We start from the raw sequence: 19058 nt of genomic DNA, 5'->3' as shown, positions 1-19058 counted from the left end.
ATGCACGCACACACACACACACACACACACACACACACACACACACAGAGGTAAGCACACATCAAGGCAGACACAGACACACACACACACATATACACACCAGGCAGCCAATTCAAAAGGTGCTGACACACACTGTATATGAGTGGGTGTCAATAGTATTTGGAGAGGGGGGGCAGTACTCACTTGGAGGGCAGACGCTGTCGTCCAGCGGACCACCGCCCTCGGACCCACTGTCATCTTCATCATCATCCCAGTCCGACTCTTCATCAGAGTCTTCATCACTGTCCTCCTCCTCCTCTGTTACACAACATCAACATCAACAGGTGAGGCACCAACTCACACACACACGCGCGCACACACGCACTCACACACACACACACACACACACACACACACACCACACACACACACACACACACAGACAGACAGACAGACACACACACACACACACACACACACACACACACACACAGATGCGCGCACACACACACAAACACAGACAAACACACACACACACAAACACAGACAAACACACACACACACACACACACACGAACACAGACAAACACACACACACACACACACACACACACACAGACAGACACCCCCGCCCACACACACACACATACACATACACACCCACCCCCCCCACCCCCCACACCCCCCACACACACACACACACACACACACACACACATACAGGTATATACAGATATCCAGTGATCCCCTCACCGTCGTCTCCAGCCTTGTCTTTCTTCTTCACGCGTTTGATCTTCTTCTTGAAGACCCTGGTCAGGAAGTCTGCAAACTTGTTGTTCTCTCCCAGCGAGGCCTGGAAGGTGGCTGCGATGGCCCTCTCTCTCTCCTGCAGCTTGGCGATGTCCCTCCGCTTCAGCTCCGACTGCTGCTTACACTCCTCCAGCTTAGACTGGCAGGAAGAAGAGGTGAAACCCAACAGAATAATGATCATGTGGGATAGAAGATAGAAAAAACCTTCTGCCTCATTCTCTATCTCACAGACACACAGATAGACACGCACACACACACTCACACACACACAGACTCACAGACAGACACGCACATGCACACACACGCACACACACACACACACACACAGACACACACACACACACACACACACACACAGACTCACACACACACAGACTCACACACACACACACACACACACACACAGATTCACACACACACAGACTCACACACACACAGACTCACACACACACACACACACACACACACAGACTCACACACACACAGACTCACACACACACACACACACACACACACACACACACACACACACACACACACACACACACACACACACACACACACACACACACACACCCGGATGTCTCCCTCCTCCTCCATGCGTGCGTTGAGCCTCTCCTGCAGGGTGTTCTCCCTCTTCTCAAACTCCTTGAGCAGCAGCAGCTCCTGGAACAGGGTGACGTGGCGCAGGTCTGCCAGCTTCATCTGGATGTCCAGCCCCAGCTTCTCATGGCGCAGCAGGCACAGCTCCGCGTCAAACTGCCACACCCAACCCTCCATCTGTAGGGGGGAGAGACACGGGGGGGACGGAGGCAGGGGCGGGGGGAGGAAGAGGAGAATGGAAATGAAGGATCTGCCAGAATGTGTGAAAGCATCGGAATTATTGGAACCGTAATCTACTGTAATCTACTGTAGTCTGCCGTAATCCCACACACCTCCTCCAGCAGGGCGTCCTGCTCATACAGCAGCCTGATCTTCTCCACCTCCCTGGTCTCCTCCTCCAGCTGTGTCGGCTCTGCTCCCTCCTCCACCTGTCCCTCCCCCTCTCTCTCCACAGGCGTAGGGCAGGGGGTCTCCTCCTCTCCTCCCTCTCCATCCCCCTCTCCCTCCAGCTGCTCCAACAGGGTCAGGCCCCCCTCCTCTGGCTCCTGGTCCTGGGTGATGGCCCTGGGGATGTGTGTGTGTGTGTGTGGGGGGGGGGGGGTTTAGGGTTCTCATTCAGAATATCAGGTGAAAGTACAATAACAGTAGCAGGACTGTATCTAAACTAACCTCTAAGAGTTTTAATATCCGAAATCAGGATTTAAGAAAAAAGAAGCACTTATCATCGTGTCCGGTGTCAGCAGCCTACCTCTGCGCCCGCAGCTCCCCATAGCGTTGCAGCGTAGCGCGGGTGTAGCGTAGCTTCCTCTCGGGGGTCTCCTCCGGCAGGAGGGCGGGCGTGGCGGGGGGCTGGCGGCGGAACTGGGGGGGCAGGCGCTCCTGGACGGCCTGGAGGTGCTCGGTCCGAGAGCGGAGCCGCGACACCAGCTGGACCTTGGCGTCCCGCAGGTCCATGACCCGGGCGTTCATCTGGGTCTTCCTCTCGTGGATCTGACACACGAGAGAGAGAGAGCCAGAGATGACATAGACAGGATGACTGACTCCTGTCCTTATCGTCTTTCTGTACCTTAAAACGTCATCGTTGTTCTAACTCAGGGGAGGCTGGCGGAGGTAGAAATCACGGGGTCATTGTGATGCATGGAATGGAATCAGGAATGATTCCATTCTCATCCCTCTGATTTCTACCTCCAGCAGCCTCCCCTGTGCGTTACAGTGAGCCCGTCCTCTTCTGATTTCTACCTCCACCAGCCCTGTCTTAACATCATCTGGCCAAATTGGATTAGGTCATGTAGATCAGGGTTTTTAGAGGGTTGAATTGGATATGAGACAGGATAACTAGATTAAAGAGAATACTCTCCCAAACCACATCAGAGAATCCAGCACGCACTGAAAACACATCTTTTTAAACTTACTTTTAATCTTTAACTGTTATTATTGTTGTTTTTACTGCCTGTGCTTTTGTTTTACTTCTTATGTATCTATCTATTCTTGTTCTCTCCATGGATGTAAAGTGTCTTTGAGTACTGAGAAAAGCACAATAGAAAATAAATGCATTATAATTATTATTATGATAATTATTTGAGATTTTGGAGAAAGGGACCTTCTCTTCCAGGACGACCAGCTGAGCTCTCTTCTTCTCTGCGTTCATCCTCAGGTGCTCCGGGACCATGAAGTCTTTGGCCGTCTTCAGCTTGAAGTCGCCCATGTTCTCCGTGGCCAATCGGATCGCCCGCACGTCCTCGGGATCCTCGCAGTTCTCATTGGGCTTCGCAGCGGAGCTGTGACATCACCACAGCATGACATCACCACATCACACAGTAAAAGACAGACTAACGCTTTCAGAAATCACATAAAAACAAACGTATGTTTGTTCAATAATACAGTAGGAGACTGGGTGACCGACATTGCTGTACCGCGACCGACATTGACCGATAAAACAACAAAAATAACGTTTGTATAAAACCGGTGTGTTGTTAATATGCTAGCTAGCATTCTTCTGAACTAAAAAACACACAATGTTGATTGTTCCAATCATTTACAGAAATTGTGTGGCATGAATGCATCCTAAAATCCATATTTGCGCCCGGTAACAGGGGGTTCTACGCTACATACGGTAATAGTGATTAGATCATATGATGTACTGACAGCTCGGCCCACTCCTGCCTCCTCTTCTGGATCTTGGCCCGGGCTCGTTCGGCCTTCTCTGCGGCCTTGCGGAGCTTCTCCGCCTGGCGACCGGCCAGCTTGGAGCCCCCCGGACGCACCACCCTGGGATGCAGCACAGCCTCCCCAGCCAAGTCCTCCTGCTCTGTTAGGGAGGGACACACACACACACACACACACACATTAACACGTTATACACTTATGTCAGGGATAAGACACAAGCATATACACACACACACACTAACACACACTAACACACCGACATTGCTGTACCGCGACCGACATTGACCGATAAAACAACAAAAATAACGTTTGTATAAAACCGGTGTGTTGTTAATATGCTTGTGTTAAGCATGCAAAGCTTTACACTTAACAAACACCCACATACACCCTTTCTCTCTCTCTCTCTCTCTCTCTCTCTCCTACCTGTGATGTTGGTGCTGTCTTTGCCAGCCTCAGGCTTGGTCCTCTTGCGCTCCTGGCCCGCCCCCCCTCCCTGCCCGGCCCGCCCCCTCTGTTTCATCTGGTGGAACCTGTCAGACAGCGCCAGCAGCCGATAGGTGGAGATCCTGTGGTCACTCTGGAATGCTACCACGGTAACGGTGTCAGACTCCAGAGAGTCCCAGAACCTGAACACAACACAGGATAGACCATAGGAAGAGGATAGAAGAGGTGTGTGTGTGTGTGTGTGTGTGTGTGTGTGTGTGTGTGGGGGGGGGTGGGGGGGGGTCAATACCGCTCCTGTAGCTTCTTGAGGCCGATGCTGTGTCGCTCCTCCTCCCAGGCCAGCTCTTTCCGGGCCTCTCTGACTCTCTGAGCCGTTATCCTCTCTGTTTCCTCACGGAACCGCCGGTCCAACTCCAACTCCTACACACACACACACACACACACACACACACACACACACACACACACACACACACACACACACACACACACATATACACACACACAGCACAGACACACACAGCGCAGACACACACAGCACAGACACACACAGCACAGACACACACACACGCACACACACACACACACACACACACACACACACACACACACACACACACACACACACAGACAACAATAGCAGGATACTGGGGGTTAGAGATCAAGGGTTAGGGGTCAAGGGTTAGGGGTCAAGAGGGTTAGGGGTCAGGGTACCGTGCGGTGCAGGCGGACTTGCACAGGCAGACTGTGGTTCTGCTGGAGCAGCTGTTTGAACTGGGTCTGAAGCCCGGCCAGCTTCTTCCGCCTCTCCACCTTCCTCAGCTCAGCCTCACGACGCATACGGTCCATCTCCAACTTCTGCTTAGCTGTCTCTATGCTAGAGAGAGAGAGAGAGGGAGGGAGAAAGAGGGGGACAGAGAGGGTAGAGGGAGAGAGAGGGTAGAGGGAGGGAGGGGGAGGGAGAGGGAGGGAGAGGGAGAGAGGGAGGGAGAGAGAGAGGGTAGAGGGAGAGAGGGAGGGAGAGAGAGAGGGTAGAGGGAGAGAGGGAGGGAGAGAGAGAGGGAGGGAGAGAGAGAGTCTTCAGCTAGGTGTCTCCTGTCTATGTGTGTGTGTCTATGTGTGTGTGTGTGTTTGTGTGTGTGTGTCTATGTGTGTGTGTGTGTGTGTGTGTGTGTGTGTGTTCTGAGCAGGTGAACCAGTCCCCTCACCTGTATGCTGTGGGGTCCTCTATGTCCTGGGCCACACCCTCCATCTCAATGCCCATCTGTTACAACAACCACAGACACGGTTAGGATGACATCTAGACTCACTCAGTTAGTAATGGAACAACTCTCCCTCTCTCTCTCTCCTGTGTGTGTTAGCAGTAGCCTACTGACCCTAGGTGAGGGTATTTTGGCCTTGCTTTCCTGCCCCCCCCCGCCCCTCCCTCCCTCCCAGTGTTAGCATTAGCAGATTGACCCTACTCCCCCCCTCTCCCCTCCCCTCCTCCCCCCTCCCTCCCTCCCTGTGTGTGTTAGCATTAGCCTACTGACCCTACTCCCCCCCCTCCCCTCCCCCTTCCTCCCTCCCTCCGTCCCTGTGTGTATTAGCATTAGCAGACTGACCCTACTCCCTCCCCCCTCCCTCCCTCCCTCCCTCCCTCCCTGTGTGTATTAGCATTAGCAGACTGACCCTACTCCCTCCCCCCTCCCTCCCTCCCTCCCTCCCTCCCTGTGTGTGTTAGCATTAGCCTACTGACCCTACTCCCTCCCTCCCCCCTCCCTCCCTCCCTCCCTGTGTGTGTTAGCATTAGCCTACTGACCCTACTCCCTCACCCCTCCCTCCCCCCTCCCTCCCTGTGTGTGTTAGCATTAGCCTACTGACCCTAGGTGAGGGTACTTTGGCCTTGCTGCGCTGCAGGGCGTTCTGCAGGTCCTCCTGGGGAAGGAGGCTGAAGGAGAAGATGTTGCCGTCCTCCCCCGTCGTCACGACAAACTGGTCGTCGTAGCTACAATGCAGCTGGCGCAGGTGTCCGTACTGGTTGTCATGGATGCCGAGGGACCAGAAGGCCTGCATGGAGGTGAGGTGGGGGTCCGAGGGCCCCAGGGGGTAGGCCCTGATACTGCCTGACTGCATCCCACACAACAGCAGCTGCCTACTAGAACTGGGAGAGAGACAGGAGGATAGGAGGTGAGGTGTGTGTGTGTGTGTGTGTGTGTGTGTGTGTGTGTGTGTGTGTGTGTGTGTGTGTGTGTGAGAGTGTGTGTGTGTGTGTGTGTGCATGTGTTACCTGTGAGACAAAGCATACATACATTTAGAGAAATACTATAAACTCATCAGTTGCTGACAACCTAGGTTGCAGGCAGGCAGGTTGGGTGGACAGCTACCTGAAGGAGATGGTGCGGATGGGGTCCTCGTCTGTGTTCTGGACAGGCAGAAAGGAGAAGGGCTCATCTTGACGCTGCACCGGGTCCTCGCTCTGCTGCTCAGAGAACTTACAGTGGTATAGGAAGCCTGAGTCATAGCCCCCCTGGCAGAGAGAGACACAGAGATATGACCCAGGTTAGTGTGTGTGTGTGTGTGTGTGTGTGTGTGTGTGTGTGTGTGTGTGTGTGTGTGTGAGTGTTTGCATGTGCATGTATGTATGTATGTGTGTGTGTGTGTGTGTGTGTGTGTGTGTGTGTGTGTGTGTGTGTGTGTGTGTGTGTGTGTGCGTGTGTGTGTGTGTGTGTGTGTGTGTGTGTGCGTGTGTATGTCTGTGTGTGTCTGTGTGTGTGTGTGTGTGTGTGTGTGTGTGTACCATGGAAAGCCAGAAGGCCCCAGGCTGTGAGTAGAAACCACAATAGAGGGGGCTGGGAGGGTCTGGGATGTAGAGAGGAGGTAGCTCCTCCTCCTCCTCCTCCTCTTCCTCCTCTAGCTCCTCCTCAGTGGGCTCACGTCCCTGCTCCTTTGCTTTCTTCAATTGCTCCTCTCTCTCCTTCTTCCTCTTGTCCTTTAGAGCCTGCCTGCGTGCAATCTCTACCTCCCTCTAAAAACACACACACACACACACACACACACACACACACACACACACACACACACACACACACACACACACACACAGAAAAACACGCTCAGGAATGATCACACATAAAGATTGACATAAAGATTGAGAACCTGTATTACAACATTTTATCTGACTGACTAATCCTATACCCCAGACAGACAGACAGACAGGCAGACAGACAGACAGACAGACAGACAGACAGGCAGGCAGACAGACAGACAGACAGACAGGCAGGCAGACAGACAGACAGACAGACAGACAGACAGACAGACAGGCAGGCAGACAGACAGACAGACAGACAGACAGACAGACAGACAGACAGACAGACAGACAGACAGACAGGCAGGCAGTCAGACAGACGGACAGACAGACAGACAGACAGACAGACAGACAGACAGCAGGTCCAGACCAGACCTTGATGCGTGACTTGATGCTGTGGAAGTTGAAGTGACAGGTGGGGAGCCCAGAGATCTGGTAGGTTCTTCCTGGGTTCTGGGCTTCTGGGTCAGGAGACTGGACCTCAATCACATGACCAGTCTTACACAGGATGAGCAGTGTGTTTGTGTCCTGAACAAACAAACACACACACACACACACACACACACACACACACACGCGCACACACACACACACACACACATAGTTTAGTAATTACGTAACCAGCTTCAAAACCAGTTTCTCAGGCCTATTAGGATTTGTTTATGTTGTGAGCAGAGTGTGCAGTGATGTAGACTTATAGAAAGGCAGGTGCTTTCCCCAAAAAAGTCCCTGGTGAGCACAGAGACACACTTCACCTGGGATCTCTCCTAACAAATATACAGACAGCAACTAACTTGGCACCAGTACTGTGTCTCTTTCCTAACAACTATACAGACAGCGACTGACTTGGGATCAGACTTACATGTGACTGGGGAGACCACTCCAGCCCTTGCACAGGCCCTGGGACAGTGACAAAGCCAATGGGGTGGTACTTCTCCCCGACAGTGAAGAAAAACACGGTGCAATCCATACTCTAGAGAGGGAGGGAGAGAAAGAAGGAGAAAGAAGGAGAGTGAGAATGGTGGAAGGGCAGAGATGAATGAGAAAAACACTTCTTGATTGCGACTTGCAAATTGTGACGTGAAATTAACCACCTTGTTTCTGCTATTGAACTTTTTGGCTTACGCCCATTACCCCCGTTTGGTTCAGATCTACAAGGAGACATCCATATATAAAAGTTAAGGCTACAGTTCGGGGGGGGTACCCTACCCCTGTGGCCAGGATTTCTCCATTACGCTCGTATGCGATGGCGGTCACAGGTGCATTGTGGGGCTTGAAGGCCTGTTTGAGGCGGAGCTCGGCGTCTCCTGAGCGACTGCGCCCGGCAACAGCGCGGAGACTCTGGGGGTTGTAAAGCTCCAGCAGCCGGACCACCCCATCCTCAAACCCAACCACCACCAGCCCCCCACTGGGGTTCACCTACACACAGACACAGGGGAGACAACACACTGTCAATGTACACAACTTCTGGTAGCAAAGTCTCAAGTTGTATATAAGCATATACTGGTGTGACAAGTATATTTCAGTCGGTTTAATATTGTTTAATGAAAGGTGATAGAACATTAGGTTTAGCTCCACTCTGTATATCTCCCCGCCTGAAGTTTAACAACAGAAAATGCAATAATATAAGGCAGTACCTTATCAAACCCCCCTATAGGTTAAATACAGAGAGACCATATAGGTAGGTAAATACAGAGAGACCCTATAGGTAGGTTAAATACAGAGAGACCCTATAGGTAGGTAAATACAGAGAGACCCTATAGGTAGGTAAATACAGAGAGACCGAGCAGGTGGAGGCCTGGGGGGAGGTGGGGGGGGGGAACAACCCATAAGAAGTAGCTCTTGTAAGCCTTGTCCCATGAACATGTGATGTATGTTGCATATGTGAGAGCAGCTGTCTGCCGTTCGACTTAAAGTGTCCTGGCTGAACTAACGTAAACGTCATTCTAACCCCCATACACACACGGATGTCTGTACACACACACCAGGCGTGGGGCCCAGGTCAGCGTGGTTCCACCCTGCTTGTAGCGGCCGGTTGTTAGTTCTTTCTTCGCCAGGAAGTCAAAAATCCGGACTGAGCCTGGGAAAGGGACAGAAGAAGAGAAAGAGGAAGAAAGATAGAAATAGAGTGAAAGGAAGTGTGTAAGAAGGAAAGGAATTGTGTAAGAAGGATACAAGTGTCAATCTAGTGCATGATATGACATTGAAAATTCACACACGTATGTGTAGATGTGTCATGTGTGTAGGATGTGTGTTAGGTGACGCTCACGGTCCAAGGCAGTGGTGGCCATCAGATGGCTGGTGCCGGACACGTCCATGCCCTGGATCACTCCAGCATGGAAGGAGAACAGACACTCTGGGTCCTGGGTCTGAACACACAGAGCAATGCACACTCACTAAACATCAAACACACACACGTGTGTGCACGCACGCACACACACACACACACACACACACACTCAACATCAAACACACACACACACACATATACACACACACACACACACACACACACACACACACACACACACACACACACACACACACACACACACACACTGTACACACACACACAATTATTGAGCTGGTAGAATGTGCAGTAAACTTACGATGTTGGAGAATGAAAGGTCCAGTTTCCAGATGCCTCCATTAGAATCCTGAGGGGACACACATGTGACAGATACATTTGTATCATACCTTTATTGAGTTTACTGAGGTTTATTGAGGTGGCAATTAAAAAAAACGAATGTACACTCAAACCCCCTGTATTAAAGTGTATAGTCTTTGGAGCTCAGTGTTGTTGAGTGCGCACTGTTGTCTGACCTGTGCGAACCAGATGAAGGAGTCGGGCAGGGAGCTCTTGACCATGGAGGACAGGCTGACGTTGCGGCCGATCACCATCTCGTTCATGGGCTCGATCTCAAACAGCCCGCTGTCATCGTTACAGTCCGCTGTGTCAATGCTCTCAAAGTCCCAGCCCTACACACACACACACACACACACACACACACACACACACACACACACACACACACACACACACACACACACACACACACACACACACAGACACAGACACAGACACAGACACACACACACACACACACACACACACACACACACACACACACACACACACACACACACGGGGAGTGACATCATCAGTATTTAGCGCCGAGGGTGAATAAAGTCGCCCAAATTGTCAACATTCTAGAGTGCCACGGGTGACTTTATTCACCAAAAATGCATCAATTGCTAGGTCAATACCACATAAAACACTCTAGGTGGTGAGTGTTCCGGAATCCTTTGGCAGTTAGTGAGTTAAGACACCGACATCACAACAGATGGGGGGTATCACTTTGATGACCAGCCCTGACGTCTTACCCTGACTGCTCCGTCAGTGCCGATGGTCATGAGCTCTCCCTCGTCCAGGGCAAACTGCTGGATGGTGCCAGCGTGGCATGTCCTGCCACCCTTACGGCAGATCTCCACTTTGATGAGCCCCCCGTCCCACAGCAGCATGTTCCCCCACTCGGACCCTGACACCACCTGGCACAGAGAGAAGGGAGAGGAGGACCACCGACAGAGGTCTTGTTAGTCATATTTCATATTGAAATGCCACGATCATGCAGATGGAGGGATAGATCACTTCTACCTCCCTTCTTGAGACCCCTACCCCTGATGGGCCACATGACTGTTGTGTTCTCTCACTTTGCTGGCCCTTGGAATGTGTGAATACTGAAGTGTCATTTGGTCTGATTGGTTCTCCCTTACAAACAGCTCTTGAGTTGAATACTTATGGTTGGAAAGCGGGTATAAAACAGAATGTGGAGGAACATAGCTTTCTCTTTGTCTTGGTCTGTGGTCCTCCTAGCTGTTATTCCTGTTTATCCTGCTTATGTTGTATGTTGTATGTGTATGTTATGTGTGATGTCTCTATGTCTTTAAGCTACTTGGAACCTGAATTTCCCCTAGGGATAAATAAAGTTTCTATCTATCTATCTCTCTATCTGTTGTCTGTGCGTAAACAGACCACATAATCTGTCCTTTGTTCCCTCTCTCTCTCCCTCTCCCTCTCTCTCTATCTATCTTTTACCATGAGGGTAGAATGTAACATATCTATATGATGTATTTGCCTTGTAATAGTTGTATACGTTTACAGTGTTATTAAAGCCTCATTTGATTTATTCTCACTTGACCATTCTTGCTCTAATCTACCCAGACTCAACCATTCTCTGCACATAGTGTTAATTAAATGACTTGGGAGTCAGATTATTAATATTAAGAAATGCTTTGTTATGAACAATACATAGCCACATGTCCTTACCAACCCTTCATATTGTAACTGCCAACCAATAAGGCCCTCCACCCTCCACAGGCATGTTTGTCTCTGTGAGAGATAAGAGCAGAGGACAGACCTTGCCATCAGGTAGCTCCACATATCCCTCGATGTCCGTCAGGGCTGTCTTCCCAAACCTTCCCAGAAGCCCTTGCAGCTTGAGACCAGTAAAGGTGCTGGCCATTTTCCAGAATCTGGATGTGAGAAAGGTCGAGTCACATGGTGTAAACACACACACAGTACATCAAACCATAACCCAGCATCAATATGACATATAGACTTCTGCTTGCTCTTTGGGAGTTTAGGCCTAGATTACTCGAAATTCTTTGTGACAAATGTGATTGACAGCTGATTGATTGCCACTGACTTGATGTGCCCGGATCCAGAGGTGGTGAGTTGTCCTGGGTTGTCAGGGGAGAAGGTGACCCGGTAGATGTCCTGTGAGAAAGCTTTGCAGCGCAGCATCACCTGCTCCTCTCTCCAGTCCCACAGAGTCAGCATGTAGTCTGGAGCACTGCCCACACTGGCCAGCAGGGTTCCCTCACGATTAAAGTCCACAAAGCTGTAGGCCTGCCCTGTCCCACCTACAGACAGAGGTTCAAACACACCCACAGACAGTCAGACATAAAATGTGTCCGACTTGATACTTGGAAAGGACTACATCAGCACAGCTCATGCAGTTTGGGAAAGCGGTCCCATACCTCGGAGGATGCGGTAGGGACGTAGAGACGGATACTCATAAATGATGATGTTCGGCTGGTCTCCCTTCTCCGCTACAGCAAAGTACCTCTTACTGGGGTGGGCCTTCAAAGAGGGACCCAGACAGGAGGAGTGAGTGGGGTATTACATGAGAACTGGCAAGAAGAGTATGTTTACATAGGGTGTAGGCTGTAGGCCAGGGCATGAGGTGTGTGTGTGTGTGTGTGTGTGTGTGTGTGTGTGTGTGTGTGTGTGTGTGTGTGTATATACATTCATTTTACTTGCATGCATGCATGTACTGTATATGTCAGAGAGACGCCATACCATAACAGTGCCTATGCCTCCCCCACTGCAGGAGCGGAGATAGCGCTGCTCCTTGGTGCGAACGTCCAGCAGGATGAGCAGGTTTCCTGCCACAAAAGCCAGCGTGCGCTCGTCCAGCAGCTGCAGGTTGGCCCTGCGCCCGCAGTCATACCCAAACGAGTGCCTGGCCACCATTAAGGAGCTCATCAAATCTCACAGAAAGGTCACATTTCAGAGCAGTTTCAGTCTGCTTGCTGCTGCTGCTGCTGCTTCTATCTAAATCTTGTGTTAGAGCACTGGGAGAGGCCAACGAGAGGTAGAATTTAAACTGAGTGGAATGTTTACATGATGAGATGAGTACAGACAAAAAAATGTGAAAGGATACGTGAGGTTCAGCAGGTTCTCTGGGATCTCTGAGTCTGCTGTGATGACAGGTCTGGAGTACAGCTCCTCATAGTCATAGTACATGTCCTCAGGGAGTCTCTTCATCGCTGGTTTCTCCCCATCCTCCTCCAATGCATCACTCCCTCCTGGCTGCACCCCAGCAGAGGCTGCAGGAACGGTGGATAGGCAAACACAACAGCTGTACGACAGTATAATGACAAGGAGGATGACTGGCCAATGAGACAGTTCTAGAACATAACATGTCGACATTTGGACATGTTTCTTCTGCATAATAAATTGATTCATGTTTAAATGATTACAGAAATGTTTTAGGTTCAAAATAATCGAAAATAATAATATTTTGTTTTGAATTACATCTTTGAGCTTTAAGTGGTCGATGAAATGGTTAGCGTTAGTCATCGTCCTCCCCGCCCTCTCATTCACATAGCCTACTTCTTAATAAATGAACAAAGAATATGTGGGATTCCACTCTCCTTTCAAAATAAATTAGTGAGTGTGGACAAAGGTCATGGGGAACTGTACCCTCAACTTTGCCATCTGCCTCTCTCTGATCCTGGGCTTCTGCTGTTGAGGAAGTTGTGCTTTCTAGAGTTGGGTCAGCATTTGAGCTCTCTCTTCCCCCAGTCGCTTCCTGTTTTTCTGTTGGGTCATCTGTTTTAAATACAGGGGCAGAGAAGCACAGACAAGGACACTAGCGCATTAAAAGGATAATAAGACATGTCAAGTAGCTAAACCTCCATGCTGTGTGTTATTGACAGTGTTTACACCAAATGTCCCCATATATTTTCTGACAGTGTGCTACAAATAAAATGGTGCAAATGTGCATGTCATTCAATAACATCTGTTAAGCTAGCTGACTAAACAAAAATTTATTTATCTAAAAAAAAGTCAGCATAATATCTCAGTGATATCTGGATTTCTTACTATAAACAATCGGCTAGCCTTGTTTTGAGCGCCTTGAAAAGTTGGTGTCAGAGACTTTAACTAGCTAGTAAGATAACTTGAGATAGCATTGATAACAATTATTAGTAAAACGTGTATTATTTTTTGTTGTTGTGGCGATTCAGCAACTGAAAATCAAGTTCATAGTTGCGCTCAGCACTTTATATTACCTTGTACATTTGTGTCATTTGTCTGATTCTCAGACGAGTCCATCTTCGTTTGGAGTCGTTGCTGGGGCAACCCTGGGGAGGGAGGGACAGTTCTTATTGCAATGCATGCTGGTAAATGTATTTCCAATTCGCGCTAATACGATCGGTACACCAGATGAACGATCGCTACCACCAGGCTCGGGTAGGATATATTGCTCATTATTTTTAGTGAACACACGCTTCAAAAGTTGACGGTAGAACAAATAAGCTTTGCGTTTTCATATTCATGATTACCCGGTGAACTTTTGAATAGAATATAAATATAACCCGTTTGAATATAATTAAATGTTGTCCTCCATGTGTATAAAAACAAGGAAGTATTGTTCTTGATTGCTTTTCCAAGTGGTTTTATATTACACAGTCCATAAAGTCTGCGTAATTGTCTTGTTGAGTGTCCATACCCGTTTTTCAACGACGCATACATAACAGTGGACTCTAAACAAACAACTAGGAATACATTACTGAATGGGACTGCGTTGTACCACCCACAAACGGCCACACCTCTACATATTTACTATCAATTAACCACATTTTGATGTGTTGTATCTATATGACTGATGCAGCAGTGTTTGCAATTGTTTTACGATAAAAAAAACAACAACAACATACGACTCTCTCTTTGCTAGGCTGCAATGATGATAAATACATGGTGATGGAATTCCCAGCAGTCACATCAGAAACACGTAAGGGGATTACCCTACTCCGCCCATGATGTTTATTTTGGCACTGGCACAGTGTGGTTTATAACAGTCTGTTCATATAATTCAAGAAATATTAGTAGAAGAGATGATATAGACAGTGTTGTGGAAGCTACTCTGAAGATGTATTTAACTAAATTACCAATGACTTACAAGAAAAGAAGTTGAACTCCACTAAAGCTACCCTTGAGAGAAATATAGTTTGTCAAACTAAAGCTACTTTGAAGAAGTACTGAAAACTACTGACAACACTACTATGATTTGAATTTAGTTTAACTACCACCAAGCTACAGCAAAATGTAGTTAAGCTAATAGTTGAGCGACATGTAGTGGAACTACTCCCCAACACAGACAGAGATACCGACCCTAATGATGGCTTTTCTGCCCAACAGAGGCACAAGGGGAGAGGCAGTCGGTGAAGTCCCACCTGCTAGTGTCCAGGGAGCTCCTTGTGGAGTCTCTGTACAACCTGGCCCCTCTGTTGGACCGAGCCCTGGCTGCCAGCCTGCTCTCTCAGGAGAACTACTTTGTGGTGACGGCCGAGCGGACCCCTCATGCACGGGCTCGCAGGCTGCTGGAGGTGGTCCATTCTGAGATGGACGAGGCTGGAGCTAGAGGCTTCCTGGAGTGTCTCAGGGGCTGTAAGAAGCACTACCCCCGCCTCAGGGTCTGGCTCAGCACGGATATGGGTATGACTGATGATCCACTCACCACATGCTGTACATGACCATAGGAACTTCCAGTGAGTAAGTAAGTATTCACCGCCAGGACCTTTTCCACATTTTTGTTGTGTTACAACCTGACTTTTTCTTTTTTAATAGGCAACCTGATCCACACAGTGTTTAATTGATTCCTATGCAAATAGAGACCCTATAAAAACAAAGATATTCATTCCGAAATCACATGAACTATTATCCTGGTACTCAGATGGACTCAATTAAACTTATTGAGTGACATTTTTGCATTTGAGTGTCATAGCAAGGGGGTTGAATACTTATTGACTCAAGATATTTCAGCTTTTCATTTTGAATTCATTTGTACACATTTCTAATTATAATTAGATGTTTTCACTCTGACATTGTAAGGTATTTTGTCTGGATCAGTGACAAACAAATAAATTAAATCTATTTTAAAGTCAGTTTGTAACACAACAAAATGTGGGAAAAGTCCAGGGGGGTGAATACTTACTGAAGGCACTGTAACTGTAATGCTCACACACACCGCCAACATTCAGCAAGTTAGCTGCCTTGTGCAAACCTAAATACATTCATTTTTTCACACACAGAAATCCAGCGTGGACCCACAGGTATGTGTAACTTTTTCTGAATGTTTCTACTGTTGATTAATATGACTCCCGTGAGTCCCGTGCTACAATTTTTCTGTACCATTGCTCCTATTGTCATTTCGCAGAGCGCCACCTGCAGTCCCAGCTGAGTGTTCTGTGTAGCCGTTTGGGGTATTCTGTCTTGCCTGTCTCCTTGGCACTGTTCTCCACTGAGACCCTGACTCAGTTTGAGTTTGACCAGGTCCAAGCAGCCACCACCTCGTACCAGCAAACCCAGCAGCTCCTGTCCATCTGTCTGTCCAAGGGGGATAGGGCCTGCTACAGCTTCTACCAAGCCCTGAGTCTGGAAGACCCCCACCTGGCCTCAGAGATCAATGGTGAGAGTCACAGCATCAATACTGCACAGTGCAGACATCTCTTTACCACTACCAATACTGTTGTTACACATTTAGAACTTGTGTCATGTGTCTCCATAAAAGCTTCACTGGCAACTTTAGCATTGGTTGGATTACCATGTGGTCATGTGTGTATTTCAGTCAGTGGGCTGGCAGAGGGGATGTCTGCTCTCTCTGTGGTCAGTGCTCATGATCCTAGCACCCATGTGGCAGTGGAGGAGACCAGAGATGAGGGAGGTTTGGACCACACACATACAGGTAAACTTTGAACCACATATACGTAGTTACTCCTTATTCTGTGACCTTTACATTAACCTTAAAGATTTCCTAGTTCAGAAAGCCTGGGAAAATCTGTTGCAGAAAGTAGCTACAAAAGGGTGGAAACGTAAACAAACCTGCGTCGTGCTGCAGCACCCAAGCTGCTTGTGACAAAAGTTAGCTAGAACGTCTGACTCTGAAATGCATGGATACAAGCTATAATATCTTGCTCTGTAACTCTTTATGCTAAATAATTCTTTTGTTCAGACAACATTCTTTTAGTTAGCAACTGTGCTAATTGACTTTAGTCCAAAGAGCTAACATTTGCACTCAGGTAACACCAAAGAGCTAACGTTACGTAGGCACTCAGGTAACAGCAAACGCCTGTAAACAAGTTGAGTCATTCATAAAAATCCATTTTTTTCTAGAATTTCAGAATGTGAGGCTGACGCACATATTTGGTGCAGTATGGCTGCATTATCGGAGGAATATGTGCCAATACAATTCTCTAAAAGACCAATATCTCCTGATACTGATATCGGTGCTCCTATATATTTGTCCGGCTCAAATTTTCACCACCCTTCCTTTCCTGGTCCTATCCCAGGTGTGCTGAAGCAGGTTCTGACCCAGCTGGCTGTAGCTCCAGGTGCTGGGGCCAGGCTGAATGTGTGTGAGCTGGGTGTGGCTGTGGGTTTGCCCAGGTGGACGGTCAGGGAGTGCCTTCTGGAGGAGGCTGGGCTGGGGGACATCGTCCAACTCAGGGCCCTAGTCACCCTCTTCCTCAATAAGACCCAGGATGCTCCTAGGCTGCTAACGAGAGTGGCTGAATGCACAGCGCAAAGTAGGTCTTACTAATGCTCTCTAGCATCTTCAACAACAAAAAAAACAACACTATCTCTCGCCGCTGTTCAGTAGTAACTGACTATTTTGTTGTGTGCAGGGGTGCTGCTCTCTAAGAGAGGATGCCTGTTACTGAAGCTGCTGCAGGAGGCCGAGGCCTTGCTCCACACTGGGGACCACCTGCGAGCTGAGGACCACAAAGATCGAGTTTGGCCCATCTTTAGCTTCCTGCTATGTGACTGCATGGCGGAGGCCCTGGAGGACCCTGGGGCTGTAGCCGAGTCCTGGGGGGATCCTAGGGGGGCTGTCCAGCTGCTGCAGGGCAGCGAGAGGGTGGAGGCGGACCTGGTCCAGGAGCTGCACGAGCTGTGGAGGGAGGGGGGAACGGACAGCCTGCTACAGAGCGTCAGCGTGCTGGCTCAGGTATTACGTGACCTCCATCCTCTCCAGGACATCCTATGGCTCTCCCCGCCCGCAGAGGGCGTTGTGTACTCCTGTCGCCCACGCAGACTACACAGGGTCACCTGTTTCCAGGGTTTACCTGCACGGGTAATCCGCAAAGCACTGGGGCCTGGAGCTCCCCCTGTATCCATCTCCACAGACTCAGCCCCTCCACTCCACAGCCAGTTCGGGGAGGTGTGTCTCTGTTTGGCACGCCTGCTGGACAGGGTGCAGCCCCAGGGGGTCTCCACAGACCTCTCTCAGGCCCCCATCGCCACCATCACCCAGCACATTCACTCTACCCTGTCCAGGCCAGCGTTCAGCCCTCAGGCCTTTGATGCCGGGGTGAGGCACAGGGTTCTGTCAGTGCTGGAGTTTGACCCGGTCCAGCTGGGCCTGGCTACCTTACAGGAGCTGCACAGAGACACTTTGTCAGGCCTGGAGGGGTACCTGAGGCCAGGGGAGCACCATGCCTTCCAATTGGTCCCCGAGATGGTCAGGATCCTCGGAAGGGCGGAGCTACGCCGGGCAGGCCAGGTCAGGGGCCCGGTCGCCATCGACAACGGGATAGAGGAGGTGCTCCGGTTTGTCACATCCGAGCCGGCCACCTTTCTGGTGTGTGTCTATTGCCGCGGTTACGACAGTAGGGGGCGGTACTTTGAGGTGCGAGAGCCACATTGTGTGTGTGTGTCTGGGCTGGAGGAGGAGGGTGTGGAGGAGATTCAAGGGATGGAGGTGACCGTTTTGGCAGTGGAGGGGGGGACAGTTTGGGTGAGAGAAAGGAGGCAGGGGATGGGGGTGGAGCTGGGGCTGATCACTCAAGGACACTCTGCCCAGTCACATGATGACAGCTGCTGCTTTAAGGTCACCAGCTCCAGGTCGGAGTGCGAGGTCAAGTTCTTCTATATGAGCGGAAGGATCTCAGCAGTGGCGGAAAGGGACTGTTCCGTTCTATGAATTGTTGAATATCAATGTTACAAGATTGTTTTTTTTTTACACGTTATTAATGTGTAAAAGGTGCTGAATACAAGAGCTGGACCTTAATGTATACATCAACAACACCAGCCAAAATATTAGGTTTAGGTATTCCATTGTTACTGTGTCTGTTGAACTTCATTCAACTGCTCCAGACCAAGACAGAGTTCACTCACTCTCAACATTATTTTGTCCCGTCA

At 49.5% G+C, this 19058-nt stretch overlaps 2 protein-coding genes across 2 annotated transcripts in view; one reads left to right on the top strand and one right to left on the bottom strand.

Moving 5' to 3' along the window:
- The window catches only part of cfap44 (cilia and flagella associated protein 44), a 15321-nt gene extending 2407 nt beyond the window's left edge, over positions 1-12914 (bottom strand). The window contains exons 1-27 of the mRNA XM_083684572.1: positions 12796-12914; positions 12432-12594; positions 12110-12212; positions 11776-11992; positions 11488-11602; positions 10454-10618; positions 9893-10048; positions 9679-9726; positions 9339-9438; positions 9055-9149; positions 8279-8488; positions 7932-8042; positions 7445-7597; positions 6782-7009; positions 6369-6511; positions 5866-6145; positions 5211-5266; positions 4717-4879; positions 4292-4422; positions 3982-4184; positions 3538-3700; positions 2993-3170; positions 2141-2382; positions 1725-1956; positions 1366-1569; positions 733-928; positions 184-297 (exon numbers count right to left, since the gene is read on the bottom strand). Of these exons, the coding sequence (XP_083540698.1) occupies positions 184-297; positions 733-928; positions 1366-1569; positions 1725-1956; positions 2141-2382; positions 2993-3170; positions 3538-3700; positions 3982-4184; positions 4292-4422; positions 4717-4879; positions 5211-5266; positions 5866-6145; positions 6369-6511; positions 6782-7009; positions 7445-7597; positions 7932-8042; positions 8279-8488; positions 9055-9149; positions 9339-9438; positions 9679-9726; positions 9893-10048; positions 10454-10618; positions 11488-11602; positions 11776-11992; positions 12110-12212; positions 12432-12594; positions 12796-12899 (4273 nt within the window). The 5' untranslated portion in view covers positions 12900-12914. The remainder of the gene's footprint in view (positions 1-183; positions 298-732; positions 929-1365; positions 1570-1724; positions 1957-2140; positions 2383-2992; positions 3171-3537; positions 3701-3981; positions 4185-4291; positions 4423-4716; positions 4880-5210; positions 5267-5865; positions 6146-6368; positions 6512-6781; positions 7010-7444; positions 7598-7931; positions 8043-8278; positions 8489-9054; positions 9150-9338; positions 9439-9678; positions 9727-9892; positions 10049-10453; positions 10619-11487; positions 11603-11775; positions 11993-12109; positions 12213-12431; positions 12595-12795) is intronic.
- Positions 12915-14069: 1155 nt separating this feature from the next.
- LOC310813762 (uncharacterized protein) lies at positions 14070-18840 on the top strand (the record flags this gene model as incomplete). The annotated part of the gene is made up of 8 exons (XM_083682876.1): positions 14070-14108; positions 14593-14649; positions 15057-15353; positions 15950-15970; positions 16075-16326; positions 16486-16602; positions 17207-17443; positions 17543-18840. Exons 2-8 carry the CDS (start codon positions 14613-14615, stop codon positions 18838-18840), a joined length of 2259 nt encoding a protein of 752 aa, XP_083539002.1. The 5' UTR covers positions 14070-14108; positions 14593-14612.
- Positions 18841-19058: the final 218 nt, after the last annotated feature.

This window comes from Argentina silus (assembly GCF_951799395.1).
Source record: "Argentina silus genome assembly, chromosome: 1".
NCBI classification, from domain to species: domain Eukaryota; kingdom Metazoa; phylum Chordata; class Actinopteri; order Argentiniformes; family Argentinidae; genus Argentina; species Argentina silus.
The sequence above is the reverse complement of the archived record's forward strand: the minus strand, read 5'-3'. Positions and strand labels throughout refer to the sequence as shown.